Source organism: Hemicordylus capensis, chromosome 1, assembly GCF_027244095.1.
Source record: "Hemicordylus capensis ecotype Gifberg chromosome 1, rHemCap1.1.pri, whole genome shotgun sequence".
Taxonomy (NCBI): domain Eukaryota; kingdom Metazoa; phylum Chordata; class Lepidosauria; order Squamata; family Cordylidae; genus Hemicordylus; species Hemicordylus capensis.
Genome location: NC_069657.1, coordinates 358,383,233 through 358,407,281, shown reverse-complemented (window position 1 = coordinate 358,407,281; position 24,049 = coordinate 358,383,233). Strand labels below are relative to the sequence as shown.

The 24,049-nt window shown below is 43.9% G+C and overlaps 1 protein-coding gene across 2 annotated transcripts in view; it reads right to left on the bottom strand.

The window, feature by feature from the left end:
• Positions 1 to 1,355: 1,355 nt before the first annotated feature.
• The window catches only part of GRM1 (glutamate metabotropic receptor 1), a 341,173-nt gene continuing 318,479 nt past the window's right edge, over positions 1,356 to 24,049 (bottom strand). The window contains exons 9-10 of one of the 2 annotated variants that reach the window (XM_053291231.1): positions 15,402 to 15,486; positions 3,453 to 3,590 (exon numbers count right to left, since the gene is read on the bottom strand). In XM_053291231.1, the coding sequence (XP_053147206.1) occupies positions 15,426 to 15,486 (61 nt within the window). In that variant the 3' untranslated portion in view covers positions 3,453 to 3,590; positions 15,402 to 15,425. Of the gene's footprint in view, positions 3,591 to 15,401; positions 15,487 to 24,049 lie in introns of both variants that reach the window. The other variant, XM_053291221.1, reaches the window with a different exon arrangement.

Here is a 24,049-nt window from a genome sequence, read left to right as displayed (position 1 = left end):
TCCAAAATATAACAAATGAAAAAATTGCATTACTTTACTATGCAAGTAAATAACTTATGTTTTAATATTTATGTGCATTTTTTAAAATTTAGGGCCTCTTTATAACATATGCTACAGGCTCCACACTAGCTTAATCCGGCCCTCGTGCCAACATACAGACTGCCTCCTTCCCTTGTCATTGCCACAGTCTTCCTAGTTAGGAATATCTTCTTGACAATACTTTGGGCTGCACCCACTTGGTGGGGGTGGGGTGAGGGAAGGCAAAATAGTTATTCCGATGGGATAGAAACATTTCCAAAAAACCTCATAGACTGTGTGTGGGAGAAAAATCCTTTCCCCAAACTGTTCTGTTGCAATATGCACGCTGACTGCTTCTATGCCATATCTCCCCATTGTGCTGGTCCTTTTTTCTCTTTCCTGGATTAGGCACAGGGGTGAAGTCATGAATGCGGGTTACATCAACGTTTAATAATGTTGCCAGTTAGATTTGTTTACATGACAGTACCACTGAGGGCAAGAAAAGTCAACTGGATGTTAAGGAAACAGCATAGTAAATGAATTAGTGAACATGTGTGCAAGGAATGCTGAAAAATAATTGAAAAGGGGAAGTGGCTTTTGATATGGCCAAAAAAATCTGAAGCCTTCACTCCCCAACCAAACCTACTGTGCGTAGTTATGGCTCTAACCTCAACTAGTGTGTGTATGACACATTTAAATAACCAGCTTATGAAGAGAGCCATTTCCAGTTATTCTTGCAGGAGCTTGTCAAAGTCCTAATCTGAACTTGTGTGAGCATGTCACTTAAATCAGGACTGAGTGACCAGGTGGTATTGAGTGACCAGGCAGTGAAGGGTATTAATAGTTATTTTAAAATTTGGGGTTAGCGTTTTATACCATCAAGTTGGTTTTGTAATATTTTAAGCTTGTTACTTTTCCTGAGTTGATATGGATGGAATGTGCTATACATCCACTGAATGAATTAAAATATATACATTTTAAAATGCATGCTAAACTTATGTGACCACAGTCTTCACTGATGTTTTTATATCGCAATTTCTCCAAGTGTTTGGATTTCAGTTTCGCTCCCTGCTCTTCATGTAAGAAACAAAAGAGAATGTGGTGTGTGTAGAATGGACAAAGAATACTAAAAGTATGATATTTCTATAACTGGAAAAGACATCTGGAGGGAAGTGAATACCGAAACTGAGGAAATCAAAGAATCATGATACCAGGAGGGTGGTTGGCAAAGCCAAGTGTTAGACCACACTTAAGGTCTGAAGAAAGATTTTTGCTGTGGAAAAAGATGCTTAAATTATCTGAAGTAACTAGAAATGGTCTAACTACAGGTTCCAAGGTTGCCTTTACAGTTTTAATACTAGCATGTGGAAGATTTCTAAAAGAGATGCGTTCTTTATTAACCACATTTGTTTAAAATACACGAAATAACTTATCAGAGCACTGGTTATTACCAACAGCATAATTCCACATGGCAAAAATATCAGCAAAATCAAAGCACCCTATTATAAGGGCAGGCTTAGCTTATTAAAAATGTTTCAGCACAGCATACAAACCTTCAAAGACCTATAATATATTTTTAAACAATGCAATATAAAACATGGTTGAAACATAAAAATATCAATAATATATTTGTAGGACAATCATCCAGTGGCAGTTATTAGAGGTTACACATCACACGTTCTATACAACAACACACACATACGAAGACACAAACATACATTCACTCTCTTGCATCTACCATGAACCTAATGAGCCACAATTAAGAGCTGCTTTTTGCTTTAAAGTTGTAATTGTTGCTCAAAATATATAATTATTTTATACATAGTTGTTCCCATAGTAACACAAACAATGTAATCACATGGCAAATGCATCAGATTATGAAAGTTGAGTTGATAAATATTATTTTGCTACAGGAAATGAAGTGTTAACAGTATAGCCACCTGGCTTGCAATCTTCTACAAAAGGGCAAATCTACGTTTTCAGCACTATAGGGAGTTCTGCCTTGGATTGTATCAGCAGCCCTCTTGTATCCCGCCCCCCCTGCCCCCACTTTTCATTCTGGCCCTTTTACAATCAGCACATTTCCCTAAACATTCCTTATAAACTGTATGCTCCCATGCCAGTTTTGCTTCTCCAAGACAAACAGCTTCTTATTTCCAGGTCATCCACCTAAGAAAGCATCACAGATACACCTGGGTGTACAGTGCTCAGAGAAGTCTTCCTTCCTGCCTACCACAAGCAAATGATGCTGACTCTTATAGAGTCTGGGAAGATGCCCAGCTATGAGATGTGCTAATGTCTTCTCTGTGGTTGTGTTATGCAGAGTCATATTCAAGTGTTGTCAAGAGAGTGTGTGTGAGATAGTGAATGTGAATACGGTGTACTTCTTATCTTTCTAACTTTGTTTTTGCTATAGATGTTGAATATGGGATTTGTGCTTTGTCAAAATTCCTATTGTCTTCTCAGAATACAATACTTTTAATACAATACAATACTTTCCCTTTAAAAAACACAACAGGTAAAGAATTTGAGCCCTCTAATGAATTTAGTGCAGGATACAAATTTTTGCCCCATCATACCACATTTGTCTGCCTCCTCTTGCGCTCACATGGCTTGTGCTATTGCTCTCCAGCATATCAGAGCTGATAGGGGAGATGCTGTCCACTTGCTTTCTTTAACAGCCTCTGTTCTACAGGGTAGATGAGCTTTGCTTATAGTCCCTCAGGACCACAGAGGCATAGGTTGCATTGGGAGGTGTGCAAAGCACTGACTCGGATACAGGAGAGCTTGGCACAGAACTGCCTGAAGCCACCGAATCTCGAAAAGGAGATGGCGGTGTCAGTGCTGGTGAGTCTTCTAGAGTCAGTTTGCTGGTTGCCTGCTCCCCTTCCTCCTCTTCATCCTCCTCTAGGTTCCCTGGCCGCTCATAGACATATTCTTGGATGAGCTTAAACTTTTCATTTTCCTCCTCCTCCTCCTCCTCCCCGTCTTCGTCAGCTGGGGCCGAAACTGGCTCTTTGCTGAATGTGCCCATCTGGGCTGGCAGCACCTGTTGCTGCATTAATGGAGGATGGTAGATAGGCCTCACTCCATTCCCTGCACCAGGCACAGGGATCACAGAGTTGAAGTCAGGAATGCCTGTGGCAAATTTGTTGACCACACCTTGCAACTGCTCCATAATGGATCTCTGAGGTGGTGGTGGTGGTGGTGGCAGGGTTTTGGGGCTCTGTTCGGACAAGAACAGGTGGGTTTCCTCGGCTGTTGCCTGCAGTGGAGGCGTCACTGTCACTCGCCTATGCACAACCGTGGAAGGACTGCTCAGCTGGCTGAAGTGTGCTGGCTCACACTCTTCTTCCTCCACCACATTGTACAGAGTCTTACTGCTGATGTCTGAAAAAGTCAGGCTCTTGCCTTGGCCTGGATAGCTTTTAGTTAGGGGCTTGATCACGGCTGTCTGATTGCATCCTGGCTCCTTGCTCTTCACATGCACTGAGAGTCTGTGCCACATATGTTGTCCCTTGGGAACTTGTTTTCCACCTGGTTCAGACCATGACATAGACTTGCCATTAGAACTATGAATAAAATAAAGATGGGTTTATTTGCATTTACATTCGGCACACACAGGTAGCAACAGCAAAACAATCCTAAAGAACATCTTAGATGTGTTCTGCGATGTTGACTCCTCTCAGCATCCATCACAAAAGATGAGAAACAGCAGAGATTAAGAATTAGTGCTGTTAAATTATGCCCTGTTGTTTTCAGACACTGTGGGTGGAGCTACATGTTACAGAACATGCACGGCTGCCACCCAAACCAGCAGTTTGCAGCCCCTCCTCTCTTCCTTCAGTGTTAGGAAGGTAAAACTCCTGTTGATGTGATGTCAGGTTTCCCACCCCCACTCCACTTCTGCCCATGATGTAGAACACCTCTGCCCCATTCAGGGAGATGTGAAGTGCAGGGCCATCATGTCACATGTTCCCTTTACTACACGTTGCCAGGGAAGAGAGAAATAGGGCTAGTCTAGAAGGAGCTATTTAGTAGGAAAAGGCGACATGATAGAGGTCTCCAAAATGGGGCCCTATCCACTCCCAGCACAGTACCTCCAGCGACTGTTGTTGGTGTCTCTCTTACATTTATTTTTAGATTGTGAGCCCTTTGGGGACAGCGATCCATCTTATTTATTTATTTATTTATATCTCTGTGTAAACTGCCCTGAGCCATTTTTGGAAGGGTGGTATAGAAATCAAATAAATAAATAAAAAAATAAAATTAAATAATCCATGGTGTGGATGCAGAGATGTTTTCCTCCCTCTCTCTTATAAACTTGGAGGAGTTAAAGGTCATTCACTGAAACTGACTGGCAGAAAGTGGAAAAATACTTCTTCAACCAGTGCATAATCATTGTGTGGGATTCTCTGCCATTGCCACTAGCTTAGATGATTTTAAAAGGGAATTAGACAAATTGGTGGAGGTCAAGGCTCTCAATGGCTATTGGTCATGATGACTTTAGCCTCTATCAGGCATTATGTATCTGTATGGTACAGTCCCCACCACTGTTCCCTCTAATAGGGATTCCCAGATGTTGCTGACTACAACTCCCATAATCCCCAAGCAAAAGCCATTGCAGCTGGGGGTTCTGGGAGTTGTAGTCAACAACATCTGGGAATCCCTGTTACAGGGAACACTGTTCCCCCAATTTTTTTTAAGCTGAAAAAAACATTTTTGGAACTCCCATGTTCAGAAACCATATACCTTTGAATACCAGTTGTGGGGTGAGGGGGTAGGGAGTGAAAGTTATTGCTCTCATGCCCTGCTTGTGGGCTTCCCACAGTCATCTAGTTGGGTACTACGGGAAAAGAGAAGACCAGAGTCAATGGACCTTAGGTCTGATTCAGCAGGGCTCTTATTATGTTCTCATGCAGGTTGTTTTGATGACAATGTATCTCCAATATTTAATTATACCTATAGCTGAAGCAAAAAGGCTTGATCATAATCAAGCTGAATCAAAAAGGCTTGATCATGTTATGAAAATTTTGGATCAATGTAACAATTTTGGTTTTAAACAAAGTTCTTCCAAACTATCAGACAATACATTTTAACAGATGCAATCAATAATCTTTAGATCTCAGATTTTAGAATATAAATAGAAGGCAGTTTCCCATCACAAATGCATTTCAGGATATATTCCTAAGATATATTCATCCACTTCAAATTTCTGAATGCTGTACTTTTTCTCTAACACAACTATGAGGCAATTCTGTGATAATCTTCAAAGTGATCTCTTGAATTTTTAAAACATATTAAAATAACTTACAGATTTTTACACAAAACATATAAGTTAAAATAAAACCAAGCAAATGTTTCGGTGTAATACACCATCCTCAGTGCTCCATTTAGCATGCCAGCTGAAGGCACTCAAATACAGAAGCGGAGAACATAAAGCAGCAAACAGATACTAGATAACACCTGAGGGAGGAGAGAGCAGACTCGTTTGCTGAGAAGATATTAACTCGTACAGTGACCAATGTGTATCTCATGGCTTCTTTCATCTCATCCTTACCATTAATATTAGGTTTCAATTGTTCTATGAATATTGCTTCCTTGCACTTACATCTTATTAAATTCCCTTCAACAGCCAATACTGATACTTTTGTTTTGGCCACCGTTCCATTGTGTTCTTCTTCCATATGTATCACCCACAGTTTTGTTTGTCTTTTATTATCCTGCATATTAGCCAAATGTTAGTTGATAAACTAGGTTGGTATAAGAAACCCATGAAAAAGTAGATTTTAATGAATAGTAATTCAGTACATCCCAGAATTGTAGGAGCAGATAGTTAAGAATGTAATACAAAGGGGTATAGGTGTGTCATCTAGTGAACACACTGTGACATCTAGGGAAAAGGCTGAAGAGTTTATTCAAGAGAATGGTTATAAACTTCTACTAAATAGTTTGTGAAAGGATGGCAACTTTAAAAATACCTTTTGCAACAGATTTGCATGGAAGGTACAGAAAACCTTGAGTAGACATGAAGTCAAGGCTAATGTTGTTTGTACAGCACCTAACACTTTAAAACCACATTTAGTTAAATCCTGGTTGTATGATAATAGGTGTGAGGGGAGCGGTTCTATCTGTGAGGAGGATGAGGGTTGGTGTAAGGTGAAGGGGACAGTGTATAAAATGGAATGTGAAACATTCTATACTGGAGAAACAGGAAAACTACGAATGAGAAGATATAAAGAACATCTGGCTAATATGCTGCATGATAAAAGTAGAACAAAACCATGGGTGATGCATATGAAAGAAGAACAAAATGGGAAGAGTGACCAAAACAAAAGTATCAATATTGGCTGTTGAAGGGAATTTAATAAGATCAAGGAAGCAATGTTCATACAACAATTGAAACCTAATATTAATATTGAGGATGAGATGAAATAAGTCATGAGATACATCGCACTGAAAAAGTTAATGGGGCTATTCCCACGATCAACAAAAATCAGACTAGGAGAGCCTAGCCCGATTTTTGTTGATCGTGTAAACCACCGGGCTTGCAGGCGAGCCCGGTGGTTTACGAGCAGGTAGCCTGCTCAAGTAGCCCTCCCCATAGCTTGGGTTTGCAGATCATCTGATCGTGAGTAGCCGCAGCGCGGCTCGGCGGCATGTCTACTCGTGATTAGACCCTTGGAGGGGAGGCAAAAAGCCGCCTCCCGGCTCCAGGGGTCTCCCCAGTATGCCCTGCATGCTTGTGCAGGGCATAATGGAGCTTCCGGGGGCCACGCGGCCTCTGAGCTCCCCAGCCCCCGCTGGCTCCGTCACGGAGCTGGCAATCGTGTGGGCGGACGATATGGCCGCCCAGGGCCCCCTCCCCGTTTGTGTGCGGGGAGAGCATTCTCCCCACTCACTGCCCCAAACCAGGTCTCATGGATCGTGAGACCCGGCTCAATATCTTCTCAGCAAAAGGGTCTGCTCTCTCCTCCCTCAGGTGTTATCTAGTGTCTGTTTGCTGCTTTCATTCTCCGCTTCTGTATTTAAGTGCCATCAGCTGGCATATTAAATGAAGCACTGAGGATGATGTATTACACCAAAACGTTTGCTCAGTTTTGTTTTAGATTACAAGTGTTGTTTTAAAATCTGTAAGTTATTTTAATATATTTTATGCATTGAAGAAGTCACTTTGAAGTTTGTAATTGGAGCAGTGCAATGCATATTTCATTGCTGGTATATTGTCTTATTCTCTGATATATTATCTCAATTTATTCAATCATTCTTGTTTTTTAAAATTGAACTGTTAAAAAAGGAAGAGTTTTAATTCATCCATGTTAGTAATATTTTGGCAAACATGACAAACACTTCTAGATGTAAGCTGTCTGACTGTTGTTCATGCAATATTTTGGAAATATTCTAAGGGAGGAAATTCCAATTTTTCTCTAGACATTTTTTTTCATGTCCTAGAGTCCTTATATATTGGGAATTGCTTCCCGATACTCAAACTAAATCTGGTTTGCTGCAAGCTGAAGCCAATGTAAAAAGTTGATTCCCTCTATTTTTAATGTCTGTTTTGGGGCTGTTATTTACTATAATGTTCCATTCTACCTTTCCACTATTGCATTTTGTAATTAACAGAAGGAGTCTTTGTTTCTTTATGGCACCAACAAAGATTCAGCCCAGCCATTATTACTATTATTAAGTAAATGTTAATTTTGTGAAATGTGTTAGAGCTTGCAATAACAAATTAAGCTGCTTCCTTCCGCAACAGTCCATCAGTCGTAAGCATGTCCACTTGGACTATATTCCCATTTCCACCCTTAGAGTGAATTCAAATAAACTGTTGATAACTCATTCATTGAGAGGTAAACTTATCTCATATCTATTAATGGTTACTATGTGTACTTTTGGAAAAGTCGGTCATGGTTAGAACAAAGATGAGACTTCCAATGACTCTGCTATCATGTGATAATACAAAGGATGTGCTCGAAGCATTTTGGCGCCTCTCTTTCGAGGCACTGAAATGCTTCGAGCTGCCCCAGCAGAATCGTTTTGGCGGGGGGCAAGCGGGCACTTTAAAAGGAGTAAAACAGGTCTTACCTGCCCCTCCTTTGATCCTCCAGCGCCCACCCCCACCCCCGGCGCTGTTTGTATTCAGCAGTCGGCCTCTCTGTTTACCTGAATGCATTTTGCTGGGAACAGGAAATTCCCTGTTCCCAGCAGCCTTTGGGCAGCGTCAGGAGGGAAATGGCATCTCATCATGTGCGGACACCATCTTGAGGGTTCAATTTTGCTGAACACTCAAGATGGCATTTGCACATGCTCAGACACCATTTCCTTCCTGACACTGCCCAAAGGCTGCTGGGAACAGGGAACTTCCTGTTCTCAGCAAGATGCAGCCAGATAAACAGAGAGCCCAGCTGTTGGATACAAACAGCGCCAGCCGGGAATGGTGGGGGGAGGGCAGTGGAGGAGCAAGGGAGTAGCATGTAAGACCCTCTTTTCTCCTTTTAAAGTGCCTGCTCTCCCCCCCCCCCCGCGCCCCCCCCGTGCTGGATATGCATGAAATGTTTCGTGCACATCCCTAACAAACACCATATTAGAAGAATGGCAATGTAAAAACAGCCTTGGGGAACAGTGCCAGTCTGCAATCTGTTACATATATAGGGTGCATCTACCTTGCATAATCTGAAGTGACAATATATGGAAATTTTTCTGGATGTGACAAAACTGTAATGGAAAATATCCTTTCAAAAATGTCTACAGATTGAAAATATACAGTTCAGATGTGCTGTCACTCATGTATGCCCACTCCATTAGCAATACTAAGTTTGAAGGGGTTGCCCCCTTGATTACACTTAGGACAATTGCACATATTCCTCTGCACAACTTCAATCCTATGAATCACAATGATGAACTGTATTAAAATACAGAATCAGGCATAACTGATTATGAATACATAACACATACTTTGGAAGACTGAAAAGGTGTTGGAGAGTGGGTAGAAGAAGCTAGGAAGATGACAGAATGCAAACCACTTCTTGCCCTGGACAACCCAAATAGTTTAGAAATAGGATCTGCTTATATAGGAGCACTAAGAAGACTGAGACCATCAGATACAAAGCACTGTAAACAACGAGAATCAACACCACATAAAACTGAAGCACAGCAAAGTGCAATTAACAGGACTTTAAGCATCACATCACTCTTAGTCAAACACTTGGCAATTCTGAGGCGAAAAGGTTTATACCTCACAACTGATTTAAGTTACAGCTCTGGATGGGCACTGATCCTAATAATAACAACTAGGTATTTTATTTCACTCGAGACTAGCTTTGCAAAAGTAGTGCTGCTAAGGAGATCAGTGGTTTAGGTGATTTGTCACACTAAAGTTGAGGAGAAGCAGGTGTTTCCCCTGGAGTAGGTATGTGCAGAATGTTACAGGAGTCAGAACATTCTAAATTGAAATGGGCCATTTCAAGGGTTCCAAGCTCAGAACAGAACACCCTTTTAAAAGGGGGGCAGCTAGAGTGCCATATTGGATTCCAAAATGGCACTTGGAACAGGTTGACGGAACAGGGTCGTTCTGTTGGGGAAAATGGCTTGACTGGTTGTTCCAACAACATTCTGTGCATTTTCCAAGCTTGGAACAGAATGCAGAATGCATTTTGTGTACACCACTACCCTGGAGAAACGAGCCTGAGGCATAAGCTTTGAAAAACAAAGTGCTCTTCAGTTTGGAAAGAGCTAGGAAGCAGCCAGGAAGGGGAGGGACTGTAGCTCTCTGGTAGAACACATGTGCATAGAGAAAGTTCCAGATTCAATTCCTCACACCCCCCACAAAAGATCTAAAGTAATAAGGTTAGTAGGGCCATCATGTTGCCTTTACCACTAAAAGCAAAGGCAATGTGGCATACTGGAGCCAGGGCTAACATCACCCCACCCTCCTTGCTGGCCCTGTCCCTGCTTCACCAGCCCAGATGCTGCCCTCTCCCCCATGTGCCATCCTCACCTTCCAGCACACTCTGCTCTTCACTCGGTCCACACCTCTTTTTTCAGCTGCCGCTGCAATGTTCTACTAGCATCTCTTTAGAGCTGCTGGTCACTCCCTCTCCTGCTATTGCTTTCAGCATCAATGATATCATCAGTGATATCAAGATAGAGAGAGTGGCAAGCAATAATGAAGAGGCTAGTGGAATGCTGCAGCGATGGAACTGAGAATAGTTGAGTGGTGTCTGGGCTGGTGAGGAGGGTGGGGGTGATGCAAGTGCTGATTCTGGAGGTGGAACTTATGAGGGGGGGAATGCACAGGGAGGGCAATGGGGGCAGTGACAGGCTGATGGGAGGCACCCACAGCAAGGGGAAGGGAGCCACCTGAGGTCATCACATCACCTTGCCACATGAGGAAGCTGCCCCTGGGCACTGGAACAACTTCTGCCTGAGACCTTGGAGAGCTCCTGCCAGTCAGATCAGAAAATATTGAGCTAGACAAACCAATAGACTGATGCAGTATATGCTGTTTCTTGTGGGGAAATGTTCTCTCAAATATGTAATGAATGTTTCAATAAATGTTTATGGGATTCCAGTCCTAAAGCAGCTTAGTTGTCTGACCAGGCTTCTGTATTTTAGATTTGTACTACTATCAAAAATCAAAGCTCTGAATGAGGAGGTATATGTAGCAAAGCAATACCCATTCCAAAAGAGAAAGAAGGCCGATGTACAGCTTAGATGTCTTTATTCTATCTGAATCAGTATATCTTGGGAAAGGTTCTCCACCATGCTCTGCAACATTTGAAATAACCCAGTTTTAAAAGCTGCTTTATTTACTTTTTATATGAATGATTTCTTTCATTGAAGATGTAAGGCAGTCCCTGTTTAGGCATGCTATACTGCAGTTAAAAAGGCAATACATTCTCCTAAGAGAAATCAGAGGACTGATTTTACTCACAGTCACAAGCTGAGGTAAGGGAAGTATATTCCCCCAAATCAAAAGCTGAATAGAGGTTCTGGGATATTTCCACTTCCCTGTGTGGCTCTTTTAGTCCACGGAATAATCAGGATCATCTTTATACTGTACCTGCTTTCTGCTTTGTAGCATTGTATGATTTGGGTGGTATAATCTGACTTGAAAGGGTGTGTGCTTGACTGATGGGTGGACGACCATGCCTTGCAACAGGCCAGATATTGGACTAGATAGACTTTTAGTCTCCACCAGCAGTATGATTATATACGGTCTGGAGTACATCTGTTTCTCAGCTGAAGGTCCAAATGCACCCTGAGTTATGGAACAATCAAGACATATAATAATTGTTCAGCAGCAAACTGGACCCTGACATCTTACATGGACAGGAATGGAATCTTCTTATCATGAATGAGTGCTCAGCGGGGTTTCAGCAGGGAGATTTTGAAGAAAACTTGCATTTTCCCTGGGCAGGACTTATGGAAGTGAAAACTTCACTGAATAGGAAGATTAGATCTCATATGTTTGGTTTTGGACCTGTATTTAACAAGGAGAATCAGTCTAAAAGGCTCCATAGAATGTGTGGAACTAGGGTCTAATGTACAGGTGAACTCCATTATCCACAGGGGTTTCGTTCTCCACTACACCTGCAGATTATGGAACTGCAGAAAAAGTGTCATTGAGTCAGTGGGACTCAGGGGAGGGGGTTAGGTTCCTGGAGGGGGGAGGGAGATGAAAAAATGGCTAAAATCTCAAGAAATAACAAAATGCTGTACTATTCTCTATGGGTCCTCAGATGTCCAGCAATGCCCCCAGAAGGCCCAATTCAGCTATTTTTTGGCAAAATAAAAAAATAAAAAAATGTAATTTGTTTTCCAAATGAGGCACAAAATATCTCTTGTCCTCAAAATGGTGGCTGGAAGTGACCTCAACGGTCATTTCTGGCCACCCCAAAGCCCCGGATTTAACCTTTTCCTGTATATACCAAGGTCAGGTGTCAATTACCTGACCGCAGATATGGGAACCATGACTTATGGATCCATGGATAGTGTGGTTTGCCTGTATATACATGAAGTAGGTTATCACAATCAGAAGAATCTCCATTAAATGTTAAATCCTAGATTAGCATGGTGTGTGCACTCATGATACTGATCATGTGAAGGGGTGGAGAGCTGGTCTTGTGGTAGCAAGCATGAATTGTCACCTTTGCTAAGCAGGGTCTGCCCTGGTTTGCATTTGAATGGAAGAATACATGTGAGCACTGTAAGACATTCCCCTTAGGGGGATGGGGCTGCTCTGGGAAGAGCACCTGCATGCTTGCATGCAGAAGGTTCCAAGTTCCCTCCCTGGCATCTCCAAGATAGGGCTGAGATGGACTTCTGCCTGCAACCTTGGAGAAGCTGCTGCCAGTCTGGGTAGACAATACTGAGCTAGATGCCCCAATGCTCTGATTCAGTATATAGCAGCGTCCTATGCCCCTAACCTAGAAATTTTTGGTGATGTTGAGTTGGCACTGCACAACCTGGCTTTTTTCCATTAATGATCTAAGGTTTGATCTGCAGCTATCAGTGTTGGGTAAATGTTGGATCAGTGTGTTATATTGCTAAAATTTTCCAGGTTTTCATGATTGGAACAGGGGCAGCTGTAATAGAGCAGACTGGTTCTAACAACCTGTCTGCCCTGCTTGCAGGAGCTACTAAGCTGCCAGGAGGAACCACCAATCTCTCCCTTCCCTGGCCAGGGCTCATGCAGTCGCTGGTGGCAGCAGCAGCCACCACCGCCAGCCTCCTTCAGCCGCTCCCCCTCCACCGGATGGCCAATGGTGTGCATGTGGCCCATTGGGAGCATGTGCACACCCTCCTCCCATCAGCCAGGAACCCAGTGGATGGAAGGAGTACAGAAGGAGGCCAAGTGGCCAAAGCAGGTGGCTGGCGGTGTGCAGCCCCTCTGGCCAGCCTCTACCAATCCACCTCCCATTTGCCAGGCTCCAGTCTCTACCGATGGTAGAGGGTGCACCCCCCCTTAACTGGTTTCCCCCATCCTCTTTCCATCAGCCGGGAGCCTGGCTGTTGGAAAGAGGGTGGGCAGAGCCTGGCTAGCAGGAGTGCACACCACAGGTGCCTTCTTCAGCTGATTGCCCTCCACCTAACCTCCTTCCATCAGCCTTGCTTCTGGCTGATGGACAGAGGATGGGGGGAGCCAGGTGAGTAGGGGTGAGTGTGTGCACTGCATGGGGAACAGCTCTGTGAGTGGAGAGGCCACCCATATGGAAACATGGGTTGCCTCCCTGCCCTCATGCCCCTGGACTGGAAATAGGGAGTGTGCATGCCACGCTAATCTAGCACTTAATATTTAAATGAGATTCTTCTAATTGTGAGAATCCACTCATACATAGAGCTGAGTCTCACGATCAGTGAGACCCGGTTTCTGCAGCAGAGCGGGAGCCCTGGGCGGCCGGATCAGCTGCCCACATGATTGCTGGCTCTGTGACAGAGCCGGCAGGGGCTGGGGAGCTCAGGGGCTGCGCGGCCCCCTGAAGCTCCAGTACGCCCTGCACAAGTGCGCAGGGCATACTGGGGAGATCCCGGGAGCAGGGAGGTGGCTTTTCGCCTCCCCCAGGGTATACTCGTGAGTAGCCGCAGTGCGGAGACGCACCGCAGCTACTCACGATCAGGAAGCCCGGGTTTGTGGAGCACTTGCTCTGCAAACCTGGGCTTAGGGGAGGGCTACAAAAGCGGGCTAGCCGCTTGTAAGCCACTGGGCTCACCTGCGGGTCCGGTGGTTTACACAAGCAGCAAAAATCGGGCTAGGCTCTCCTAGCCCGATTTTTGCTGCTCGTCAGAATAGCCCCCTAGAATGGAAGACAATAAAGCACTGCCTTACAAAGCAATCTTTGAAAGGCCATACTGATTAATAAACGTGAAACAACATATTAAAGGCAACAGAAACATCCATTTGGACAAGATACACAGGACTAACATGCCTGCCTATAATGGTCCATTTTAATAAGGCTGCATTGAGTTGAATTTGTTTGCAACAAACCCGTGCTTTGAGGTGGGAAAACCTACAGGTCATAAGAGAAAATGGCAGAAGTATTATATCAAGGAAATGTTATATCAAGGAAATGTTCTGCATAGATTCCTGTAGATGAAATACATCACATCTCTTCCCCAGCAAGCCCATTTTAACTGGTCTTGCATAAAAGCAATTCCTGTGAAGTTTTGTTGGAGCTATGTAGTTATCCAAAGTGGTGTTTGGCACTAAAACTGAAGCTTTATTATATCTGGAGAATCTAGACATTGCCAGGAAATATTTCAAAAGATGTTTCATTTGAATACAATTCAGTGGCGAGTCTACTGAAAATGTTGAAATTACAGTAGTATGGGTGAAGAATCTTTGTCTTGCTAAAGATTCCACTTCCATCTTATATAGATACTTATTGTTCTTCTCAGCAGTAGTCTTTGTGGGTCTATAATTAACCATATAACTACTTGTGGGGGGGTTACAATTCAACCTCCATTTGGGCACAAATGTATCCCAAAACACAAAAAGCGGTCAACAGCTTTTTGTGTTGTGTTTGGAGAATGAATACTGCGCTGTTGACGCCCATTATCTGTTGGGGTGATGTTTGCGGAACCACTTTCTTTCTGTGTCTTCCAAAATTATGTCCCTGATAGCTGTGGGACCTTCAGGATCATGGGAATAGCCTCATTATGTATTAAGCTGTAAGCCTACTTTAATATGATGACAGAAAACCTGAACAAGGTTTAAGAGGGTCTTTCCAAAATAATAAAATATTTCGTCCCATTTACTGTACTTTTTCTTTCTCTCAGAAATTCCTGTTGTCACCTAGATTTTGTAAATGGCCACCGACATGAAAGTCTTTACAGTATTTCATGCATTCCATCAAACCAATATTCTGTCCAACCCTCCCTGATGTGCAGTCAAAGTTCACCAACCAGGGCTCTCAGGAAGAACTGGGCACAGCAAAGATGCAGCAGCTACTCTAAATGCAGAGCTGTCACTGAAAGGAGGCAGAATCATTTCAACTCCATGCAAAATGATGAATGAGGGGGCTAAATGGAAGGAAGATTCAAAGTGTTGGCACAATAGGTGGTGGTGGGGAGATTCAATTAATAAGAAAAGTATATATTTTGGTTTTCTTTTTTCAGTTCTGCCAGCAGATATTGAAGTGACAACCATGAAAACCAAAAAGACTCCCCCCACCACCGGAAAAAAGTCACTCCACAATGTCCTCTGAAGAATATACGGACAAGCAAGATTCAAGGCAGTGTAAAAAATGGGACACATAAGCAACTTTCCCATCATTAATGGCATGCACCACATTTGTCCCATTATCAGAAATGAGAAAGTCACGAGATAGAGAAAGCAATGGGTTAAAAAAAAACACCACTGTTTGTCATGCAGCTTCTCTTACACATTCACTGCAGTATGGGGTTTTTCAAAGCTGCACATGTGCCGACGGACACTGGCTGGTGGGCGAGAATTCTGGCTGCCTCTTCCTGAGGATTGAAAAGAAAAAGACACCCAGTGAGTGGCTATACACATGTACATACATGGCAGCTGTACCACTCAGTCGGGTGCCTGTCCCTGACCTAGTTCCAGCCTTCCTGGGGTCACTTGTGGTTTCTTCTCCGAACTGGCAATCCTTAGTGATTTTGCTGCTTCCTTTTCTGCTTACCGAGCTCAAACGTTCTTGGCATAGTCCTCATTTCATCTTCACCTATTTACATGCCAGAGTGGTGGTGTGGTAGATGGAGTGTTGTGTTTGAATAGGGGGCACTTAAGCTGAAATTCCTGATCACACTTTGGGTGGGCAAGTCACTATCACGCTTAGTTTAATTGACTGCACTGCTGTGAGCTAAAGTGAGAGAAGAGTATGATGAGATCTACCAGAGCCTCATGTGGAGGAGCAGAAAATAAATAAAATTAGAAAATGATGCTGTGCACCAGGGGAAATGCCTTTCAGTCTTGAATAAACAATTTGCAATTACTATTTGCTGGTTGCTGTGGTGGTAAAAATTGATTCTGGGTGCCCAGTCAAGGAAGTATCTGTAAACTGAAAAAGGGTTAGTTATTTTCTCCCCAAGGCTACTGATGTGCCAGAAATAACCAACATAATTAAATAATACGAGGGTAGCCAGGCAGAGTAAAAATGACTGTGGGCTATAACTTCTGTGGATTTGTTGCAGGGTTGATTCACATGCTAGATTTATACAGAGGTTTTCATGAAAGATGGGAGTTTCCTTGCCCATGAATTTCTGAATGCTGGGAAAGAATGCATACACGTTATTTTCTTTTCTAAATGTTATATTTGCAAACCCAGACTTTTGGTTTGGGTGTCATTTTAGGGCAGGCATCCCCAAACTGCGGCCCTCCAGATGTTGCTGAACTACAACTCCCAGCATCCCTAAACACAATTTTTTGTGGCTGGGTATGCTGGAAGTTGTAGTTCAGCAACATCTGGAGGGCCGCAGTTTGAGGATGCCTGTTTTAGGGCAATTACACTGCCACAGGAACATGAATGGGATAACAAATTAAAGCACAGAACAGATATATTTTCTGAAAAATGATTACCCTTCATCAAAAATATCACAGGAATACACCTGAGGTAAACAAAGGCTGGTACTTACCTGTCAGTTTATGAGTCTCCAACCAGCCAATGGCTAATGTGTGAAGTCACGTATTCTAACTACTCTGGGGGAAGTCATCAGCACCAAGGGCAAGGAGGTACTGTATGAACTGTTGGTATGAAGTGATCTGTATACACCAGTGAGAGAGTATCTTGTTGCAAAATTTATTGGGCTTCCAATTGTTTCCTAAATATGTACATATGAGCAACTATCACTGGAGTTTGGTATGACTGTTCTTTAGCTTGCATGTCTCAAATGTTGCACTGTAGCTTAAGTCCTGAGACTTAAGTCCTGAGACTTAAGCAGAGGTTGCTCTTTAATGCATCAGACTCATAAAGATTGATTGGAATGCTGCCACTGGAGATTCTCTTAATTTCATTTCCTCTGGGATGTACTGTGCAGTACAGATATGCAAACTGCTGAAGTAGGCTTCCCAGAATTACAAGAAAACTTCATGTAACCTCAGTTTTTACAGGCTTGGACAATCCATGAGAGAGCGGATTCCTGAGTAGGCTTGCAGATGGTGGTATTGTAACCATGGATGATTATAAATGTAAACCAATATAATTATAGGCAGCTTTAGGCATGGTGGACGCACACTGAACGGGTGAGATAAACCCTTTCCAGTATGATGCACTGATAGACTAAGGGAGAGGGAGGGTACAGCTAGGGAGTAAAGTGGGACATCAGTTGTGACGGACATTCACAATTGAGTTCCCCCTTTCAGTGAGATTCAATCACTGAATGTCAGTGACTGATATTCAGAACACAAATGAGGTTGCACAACGCTCACGGACATATTTTTAGGTGACACAGAGGGCTTCCTGGGGAAGGGGAGGTTATAAAAAAATCACCTTCCCCGGTGCATGATGCATTAATCTGGAATGGTTCTCGATGCACTGGTGCTTCCTTGCTCTGAATTTCAGCCAGTATTCTTTCAAACGTTATTACTGTATAATTTGTGCTGGAAAACAACCACCAATACGAAAACTCCACAGCCTTCAGGTATAATAAACCAGGCTGCTTTGTGCCTATGCTTTTGCATCTGTCTGCTGATCGGAAGAAGCCACTTGAGGCCCTAGATTTCCACGAAACAAGCAATATAGAGGATCAGGCAATTAATTGCCTAACAGATGGTCCATGGGAGGATCTCCTTGTGGATGGAGCTGCTGGAGACAGTACAACAGTAGTGGGAGGGGGTATCTATTGTGTTACAGGACTGTAATTCTTTTCTCCACCCAGAACCAGACACAAGATAATATGGGAGCTGAAGGCAAGCCTAGGGCCTGAGTGAAACAGTTGCATTTCCTATCCCTGTGTTTACAGATGCAGGGAGTGGATGAACGTGCAGGGGTTTCAGAATATCTGCTTCTACATAATTAGCACCTTACATATGTAGGATTCTATGAAACCTATGAAAAGTTTGCATGTGTGAGGATTCTGTTATGTACAGCTTGCTTATTTGTACCATGGGACTGGAGGGAATGTTACCATGATGAGAAGGCAGGGCATTGAGTCCAACAAATGAAATTCTGCCAGGTTGGACAGAAATGGAAGTGGAAGGCTTGGTTCTAGGTTGTGAAGACAAAGTGAGCAGAAAATGTATTCATGTAGTATGTCGGCATTGCTGTGTTCTGGCACCAATTGTCTGACAGACAAAATTCCACAAAAATGCAGTTTTGTTTTGTTTTAAAGAAAGGAAAGGAAAGCAGACAGAACAAAACTTTGCAATTTTATGCTCACAACCAAAATAATTATTGTGCACAGTGATCAGATTCTATCTGGCTCAAAATAAAATATGGCATGACTACTTTAATTCTTGATATAATCCAAATATGCAAATCAGATTTGTTTCAGAGTTGTTTTGTTGTGTTCAAGCCATTCCCTTCAGTGTCTCACTGACAATTAAAATCTTCACCAGCAATGACAGGATCTCCAAGACAATAAACTACAAATGCAATGATAGTCTGATGTTAGCTACAGCCTCTTTTCACTACATTAGGCTCTCCAAAACGACAGTGTTTCCCAAGTTTAAAGAAATCCTGAGGGAGATCATTCAACTCCTTATTGAAAAATGATGTGTCTCGTTTTCCATTTGTCTTGATTCAAATTAGGGAGAACACAGTATTTTCAGGTAAGAAACTGAACACATTAAGGTTGTTCTCATGACCAATAGTGCGGCGGGGAGGGTGGTTGGTTCAACCTACCTTCCCCCAGATGACCAGACTTTGTCTCTTCAGTGTGTGAGCTCATGCCCACACGATCCACACCGCAAAGAGCAGCGCAGATCAACAGAGGCCAGGACTCATTTTCCTGGATTCCTGATATCCCACAGGAGGGGATTCCCCCCTCAGATGGGCACTCTAGGCGCCCATCCTCGGGCTGTATGCAGCCTGAAGAGAGACATGGTCCCAGCAGCCGGGTTAAGGGCACACTTGCACCCTTAACCTCAGCTAAGAGCTGGGCAAAGAAGTGGGCTTAGGCTGGGCGGGGGCACTGGGATCTGTGAGGATCCCAGTGCTCCACACAAGCAGCCTAGCCCAGGCTAGGTTGCATGTGAGAACAGCCTCAGTATTTTTGAGACTTGGGCAGGAGAGTGAGTATAGGATTTTCTGCTTGACGGCCAAATAAACCTCATTTAAAAAAAAAAATCAGGACAGAGAAATGCAGATCTCAACCTACAGATGATTTATTTAGGACTTTAATATGGGTGGAGGGAGGAAAACCTTTGTTTAAACAAACAATCAAAATAGTATTTCTGCCTCACAAAGACACATATAGAACTTACTGGTTTACATACTACACAATGCCCCACCAGTCTAAGAGTGGAGCATGAGTGCTGGTTCCATGCTATTCAAAATCCCATCAGTGCTGCTAGCGAGCATGGAGAGGCTCCATGGTGTCTAAGAATTGTGTCAGCTCTAAATCACAGGGAGAAATTTCCCTCTGGTTCTGTGCTTGCCTCGGCAGACAAGTGCAGCAAGGGGCATAGCCATGGAGTGTGCCAGTGTGAGGGGTATGGCTAATTGGTGTGCTTTTGTTTTCCCTCCTCTAAGATTCAGGCTAAACACCTGGACATGGCTATAGTAATGAGTAAGAATATGTATATATTTCGGAGAGACCCCTAAAGTGGGGTAGGATGCACTCCAGAACCCTCTACATGCACAGATATATTACAACTTTCTCCTCTTGTGGGGAGACTGGTTAGCAGGGACCATCTCCACAATGGTGCCCCATAATGCAATAGTTTACATTTTCCAATGTAAGTAGGTGGCGTCTGTTGACTTATATGGGAAATAAGGCTTGTGCTCAGGGACACCAAAAGGAGAAGGACTAAACCTGTTCCCTGCCTCTGCTGGCCCCAGTGGTAATTGCCCCTCCCCAAGGATCTTGCAGTTCGCTTTGTCACAAAACACTTCTTCTTCTTCTTCTTCTTCTTCTTCTTCTTCTTCTTCTTATTATTATTATTATTATTATTATTATTATTATTACATTTATATCCCGCTCTTCCTCCAAGGAGCCCAGAGCGGTGTACTACATACTTGAGTTTCTCTTTCACAACAACCCTGTGAAGCAGGTTAGGCTGAGAGAGAAGTGACTGGCCCAGAGTCACCCAGCTAGTTTCATGGCTGAGTGGGGATTTGAACTCGGGTCTCCCCAGGCATTTTCCAGATTACATGCTCTACAGCGGTTGCACTTTGGCTCTAATGCTTTGGCTTTGCAGGATTGCTTTGGAAACATAAAGAAAGGGTAGAAGCTGTTTGTTACAAAGTCTGTGGAAGGATGTGTTTTCTCAGCAGGAACTGTCCATACTGTGCGCTCTCTGTGCCCCATTTTGGGCCAAAGAGGTCACAGAGAAGGTGGGGGTGATGATGTGTGAGGCTTGGCTTTTGTTTCTTAATTTTTTCCCCCCTTGGAGGCTTTGTGTCAAGCAGTAATTGCACAAACTCCAGAATATTAAAACAAACAAAAAAACAAAAAACCACCCTACATTTGCACAGCTCCGCCAATGATACAGACTTGCTGCCCCCCCCCACACACACACCTCCCCTCCTCCATTCCCGACAAGTTCAGTTTGCGAGTGATTCAGGCTCCATCTCGCTGTGCTCACTACAGTTCCCCCAGCCTCTGTTTCCTGGCCGGGAAGGTGGAGTTTGTGAGCTGCTGTGTCACTCAGGGAGGGGATGTGCGCTCGCTCACTCTCGGCAGCGGCACCATCAAACTCTGGCCTTAAAAGGGAAGCCGCAGTGCCTCCCCAGTGCAGAGCCTGGAGCCACCCTCCATGCTGCCCTTTTAATGCGCTGCAGGCTGGCTGCTGAGCTCCATGCAGGGCTCCTGCCTCTGCCGCCTCCTCGCTTCCCACTTGCCCAGCGGCTTCCAGAAATATCATAGGCAAAGTTTGAATAAGCAGCTGATGATCTCCACACTAGGAGGAGTGTCAGCGCAGTTGCCACCACCTGCATTTTGGCTGCTCGCTCCAGGCACAGGGGCAGCAGCAGGAACAGCAGCGCTCCCCAAAGGGGGCAGCCCTAATTCTTTGCTAGGTCCCAGTAGTGAGGCTTGGGTGGACAGCAGGCAGCTCCACAGAGGCAGAGGGGTCTCCCCGCCCAGCCCGTTTTTTCTTCAGGGGAGCTGGGGGGGGGGGCATATACGGCTGCATGTGCAGTGGTGACAAGCTTGGGAGAGCAGCTCAGCACAGCCAGCTCCCCACCACGCAGATTGAACCATCCACACATCATACTACTTACAATGTGTTGTAACCACCCTAGAACGGAAAAATACAGCGTTTTGGGTTTGTTTGGGTTTTTTTGCAACGGACATACATTATAGCACTAAATCGAAGCGATAACATCCAAAAGGACGCATCGGAAATGTGAACGGCACCCTGCTGACACAACACGGGAAATACGGAAGCACACTGAGCAGATACGTCGTGACCCTGTTGTAGGGTCTAATCTGGAAAATGCCATGGAGAGCCACTGAGAATCTTACCTTCATAATCCCTCCCATACATCTGCATGTCCCAGTCTGATTTCTCAGTAACACTAGTTACCATTCTGACACATAGTGGACCAGTTCAGATAATGCGCTGGCCTTTAATCACATAGGGAAGTGGTGTGGGTGCATACATCTCTTCCCTCACTGGGTGCACCATTGCCAAGTCATGGGGAGGAATGGTCTATCTGCTCCTCAATGTGTGATTCTAATATTATGTTAATATAGTATTTAAACAGTGCAATTATTATTTTTATTTATTTATTTACATTTTATGTCCTGCTCTTCCTCCAAGGAGCACAGAGCGGTGGTTCACTGGGAGGGGGCGAGGCATGCATGCCATGTGATCAAAGAAGACTCCTTCCCTAGTTCCTGAAAGCCAACATATTTAAGACATGCTAAGGGACCCTCTCAGCATAACGCCCTCCCAGACTGAGCAGCCCAAACTGGATGAGGCAGGCAGGTGTCAAGTGGTAGGAAGTCCTGGCTCCCTAAAGCCAAACATGGACCAGTCTGGGGGAAATACCTACATGTTTTCTTCAACTGGGGCTCACCAAAGCCCCAATGTTAATGTTACTTCTTAACATGAACTTACTCTGTCAGTGCAAGTTGAAACTATATTGATTAATTACTTGTGACTTAATAAATGACACTGAACGGCTCAACTATTCCACTCCAAACCAAGCCAGGGTCTCCGCTAATTTAAGGATCCAGGATGGGTGTACTGAGACCTCAGACAGCTCTGGGGGGAAGGTGTCAGGACCTCAGCTAGTTAGAGTAGACAAGCAAGAATACACAGGAGCAGGGTATAGCAACCGTAGAGTGTTGCTGTACACTCTAGCGGCTGCTGGAGCAGACTGTTAGCTTTTAAGGCTGCTGCCCAGACAGTGTATATTGGCCCCACATCTTCCTTGGGGGAAGGCTCAGATGTTAAAAAGGGCCTTGCTCAATTTTCTATGCATTGGCTCTGGAGCCACTGAGTGAGCTCTGCTATGACTGGCAGGTGCTTGGGAGCCTGATCCAAGTCAAGGATGAAGGAGGGTCGTATCCTTAGATCACTGTGGGCATGCCGGCTGAGGTTCCTCTGATTCTTCTGGTGTGTGGGTGCTGGAAGCATGGGGTTGTCAGGGGCCTGGGTCTCGGCCTGCTTCACTTCATCCCCCAGTTGGGGGAGTCCTGATCTGGGGCCATGACACTAGTATCCAGTTATTAAAAGCAGGGTTCTCGCAACAGAGAACTATAGAGTAGGTGAAAAACCCAAATTTCCTGAGCCAATGCAGATATGGGGGCGGGGGGGGGAATACTGCTAGTCCCACACTGCTGTACAATAGAGGGTGGGTGGTTGTCACACTGGTCAAAAAATAGAGAAGCCTGGATGGAATTAAATAGCCCCAAACAGGACCTGAAATAGCACCACCTATTTGCCTCATATTCTCTGTTAGTGTGTACATACAACAGAGCTACATGCCTAACCTTCCTTCCTCCATGGCAACTACCAAAGATACCTCTCTCTCCACTCGCCTTATGAGATGGGGGATTGAGCAGACTTTTTATCACTGTGCAGAATTACCAAGCATCAGACAGCTTGCCCCTGGATAGTCTGGTCATCATAGTCTGGTCATCTCAAGGAACTACATAGAAGAAATGAATCCTAATTTGCTCCCAGAGTCTATTGTGCATGCTGGAGACACCACTGTACAAATATATACTCTAATTACAAAGACTAACTCCAGTACCTTAACCCTAAAGGTAAAGGAAAGGACGGCCCTTCTCCGTTGCTGCCCCGAAGCTTTGGAATGTGCTCCCTAGTGAAATAAGAGCCTCCCCATCTCTGACAATTTTTAAAAAGTCTTTAAAGACACATCTGTTCACCTAGGCTTTTAACTGATACTGTTTTGATTGTTTTTAATGTTGTTTTAGAATATTGTTTTAAAATTTTTGTGTTTTAAATTTCTTGTTTTTGTTTTTAACTAATGTTTTAATGTTGTTTTTATCTTGTTGTAAACTGCCCAGAGACGTAAGTTTTGGGCGGTATAAAAATATGTAAAATAAATATAGATAGATAGATAGATAGATGTTTGCATTTGTGTAGGTGCATGCAATGCCTTTGTAACACTGTTATAATGTCCACAAAGTATCACAGCATTAACTTAAATTTCATTGGCTGACATTCTGGGCAGTGTTAGAGCTGCACAGTAGGAGCTGTGTTGATGGAAGACTCTGCATCACAGTTCTTCACAGCATGCTGCCAAGCAGGAAAATGGGTGCAGCGGGAGCAATTTTAGCTGCTCTCTTTTCCCTCCAAAAGGACATTTTGACCAGGAGTATGTCATTGAGGTCTGCACAGTCCTCAAGGACATATTCCTGAAGTAAAAAAAATCCTTTTGGAGGGAGGAGAGATCAGTTAAAATTGCTCCCACCCCCTTGTGCCTGTTTC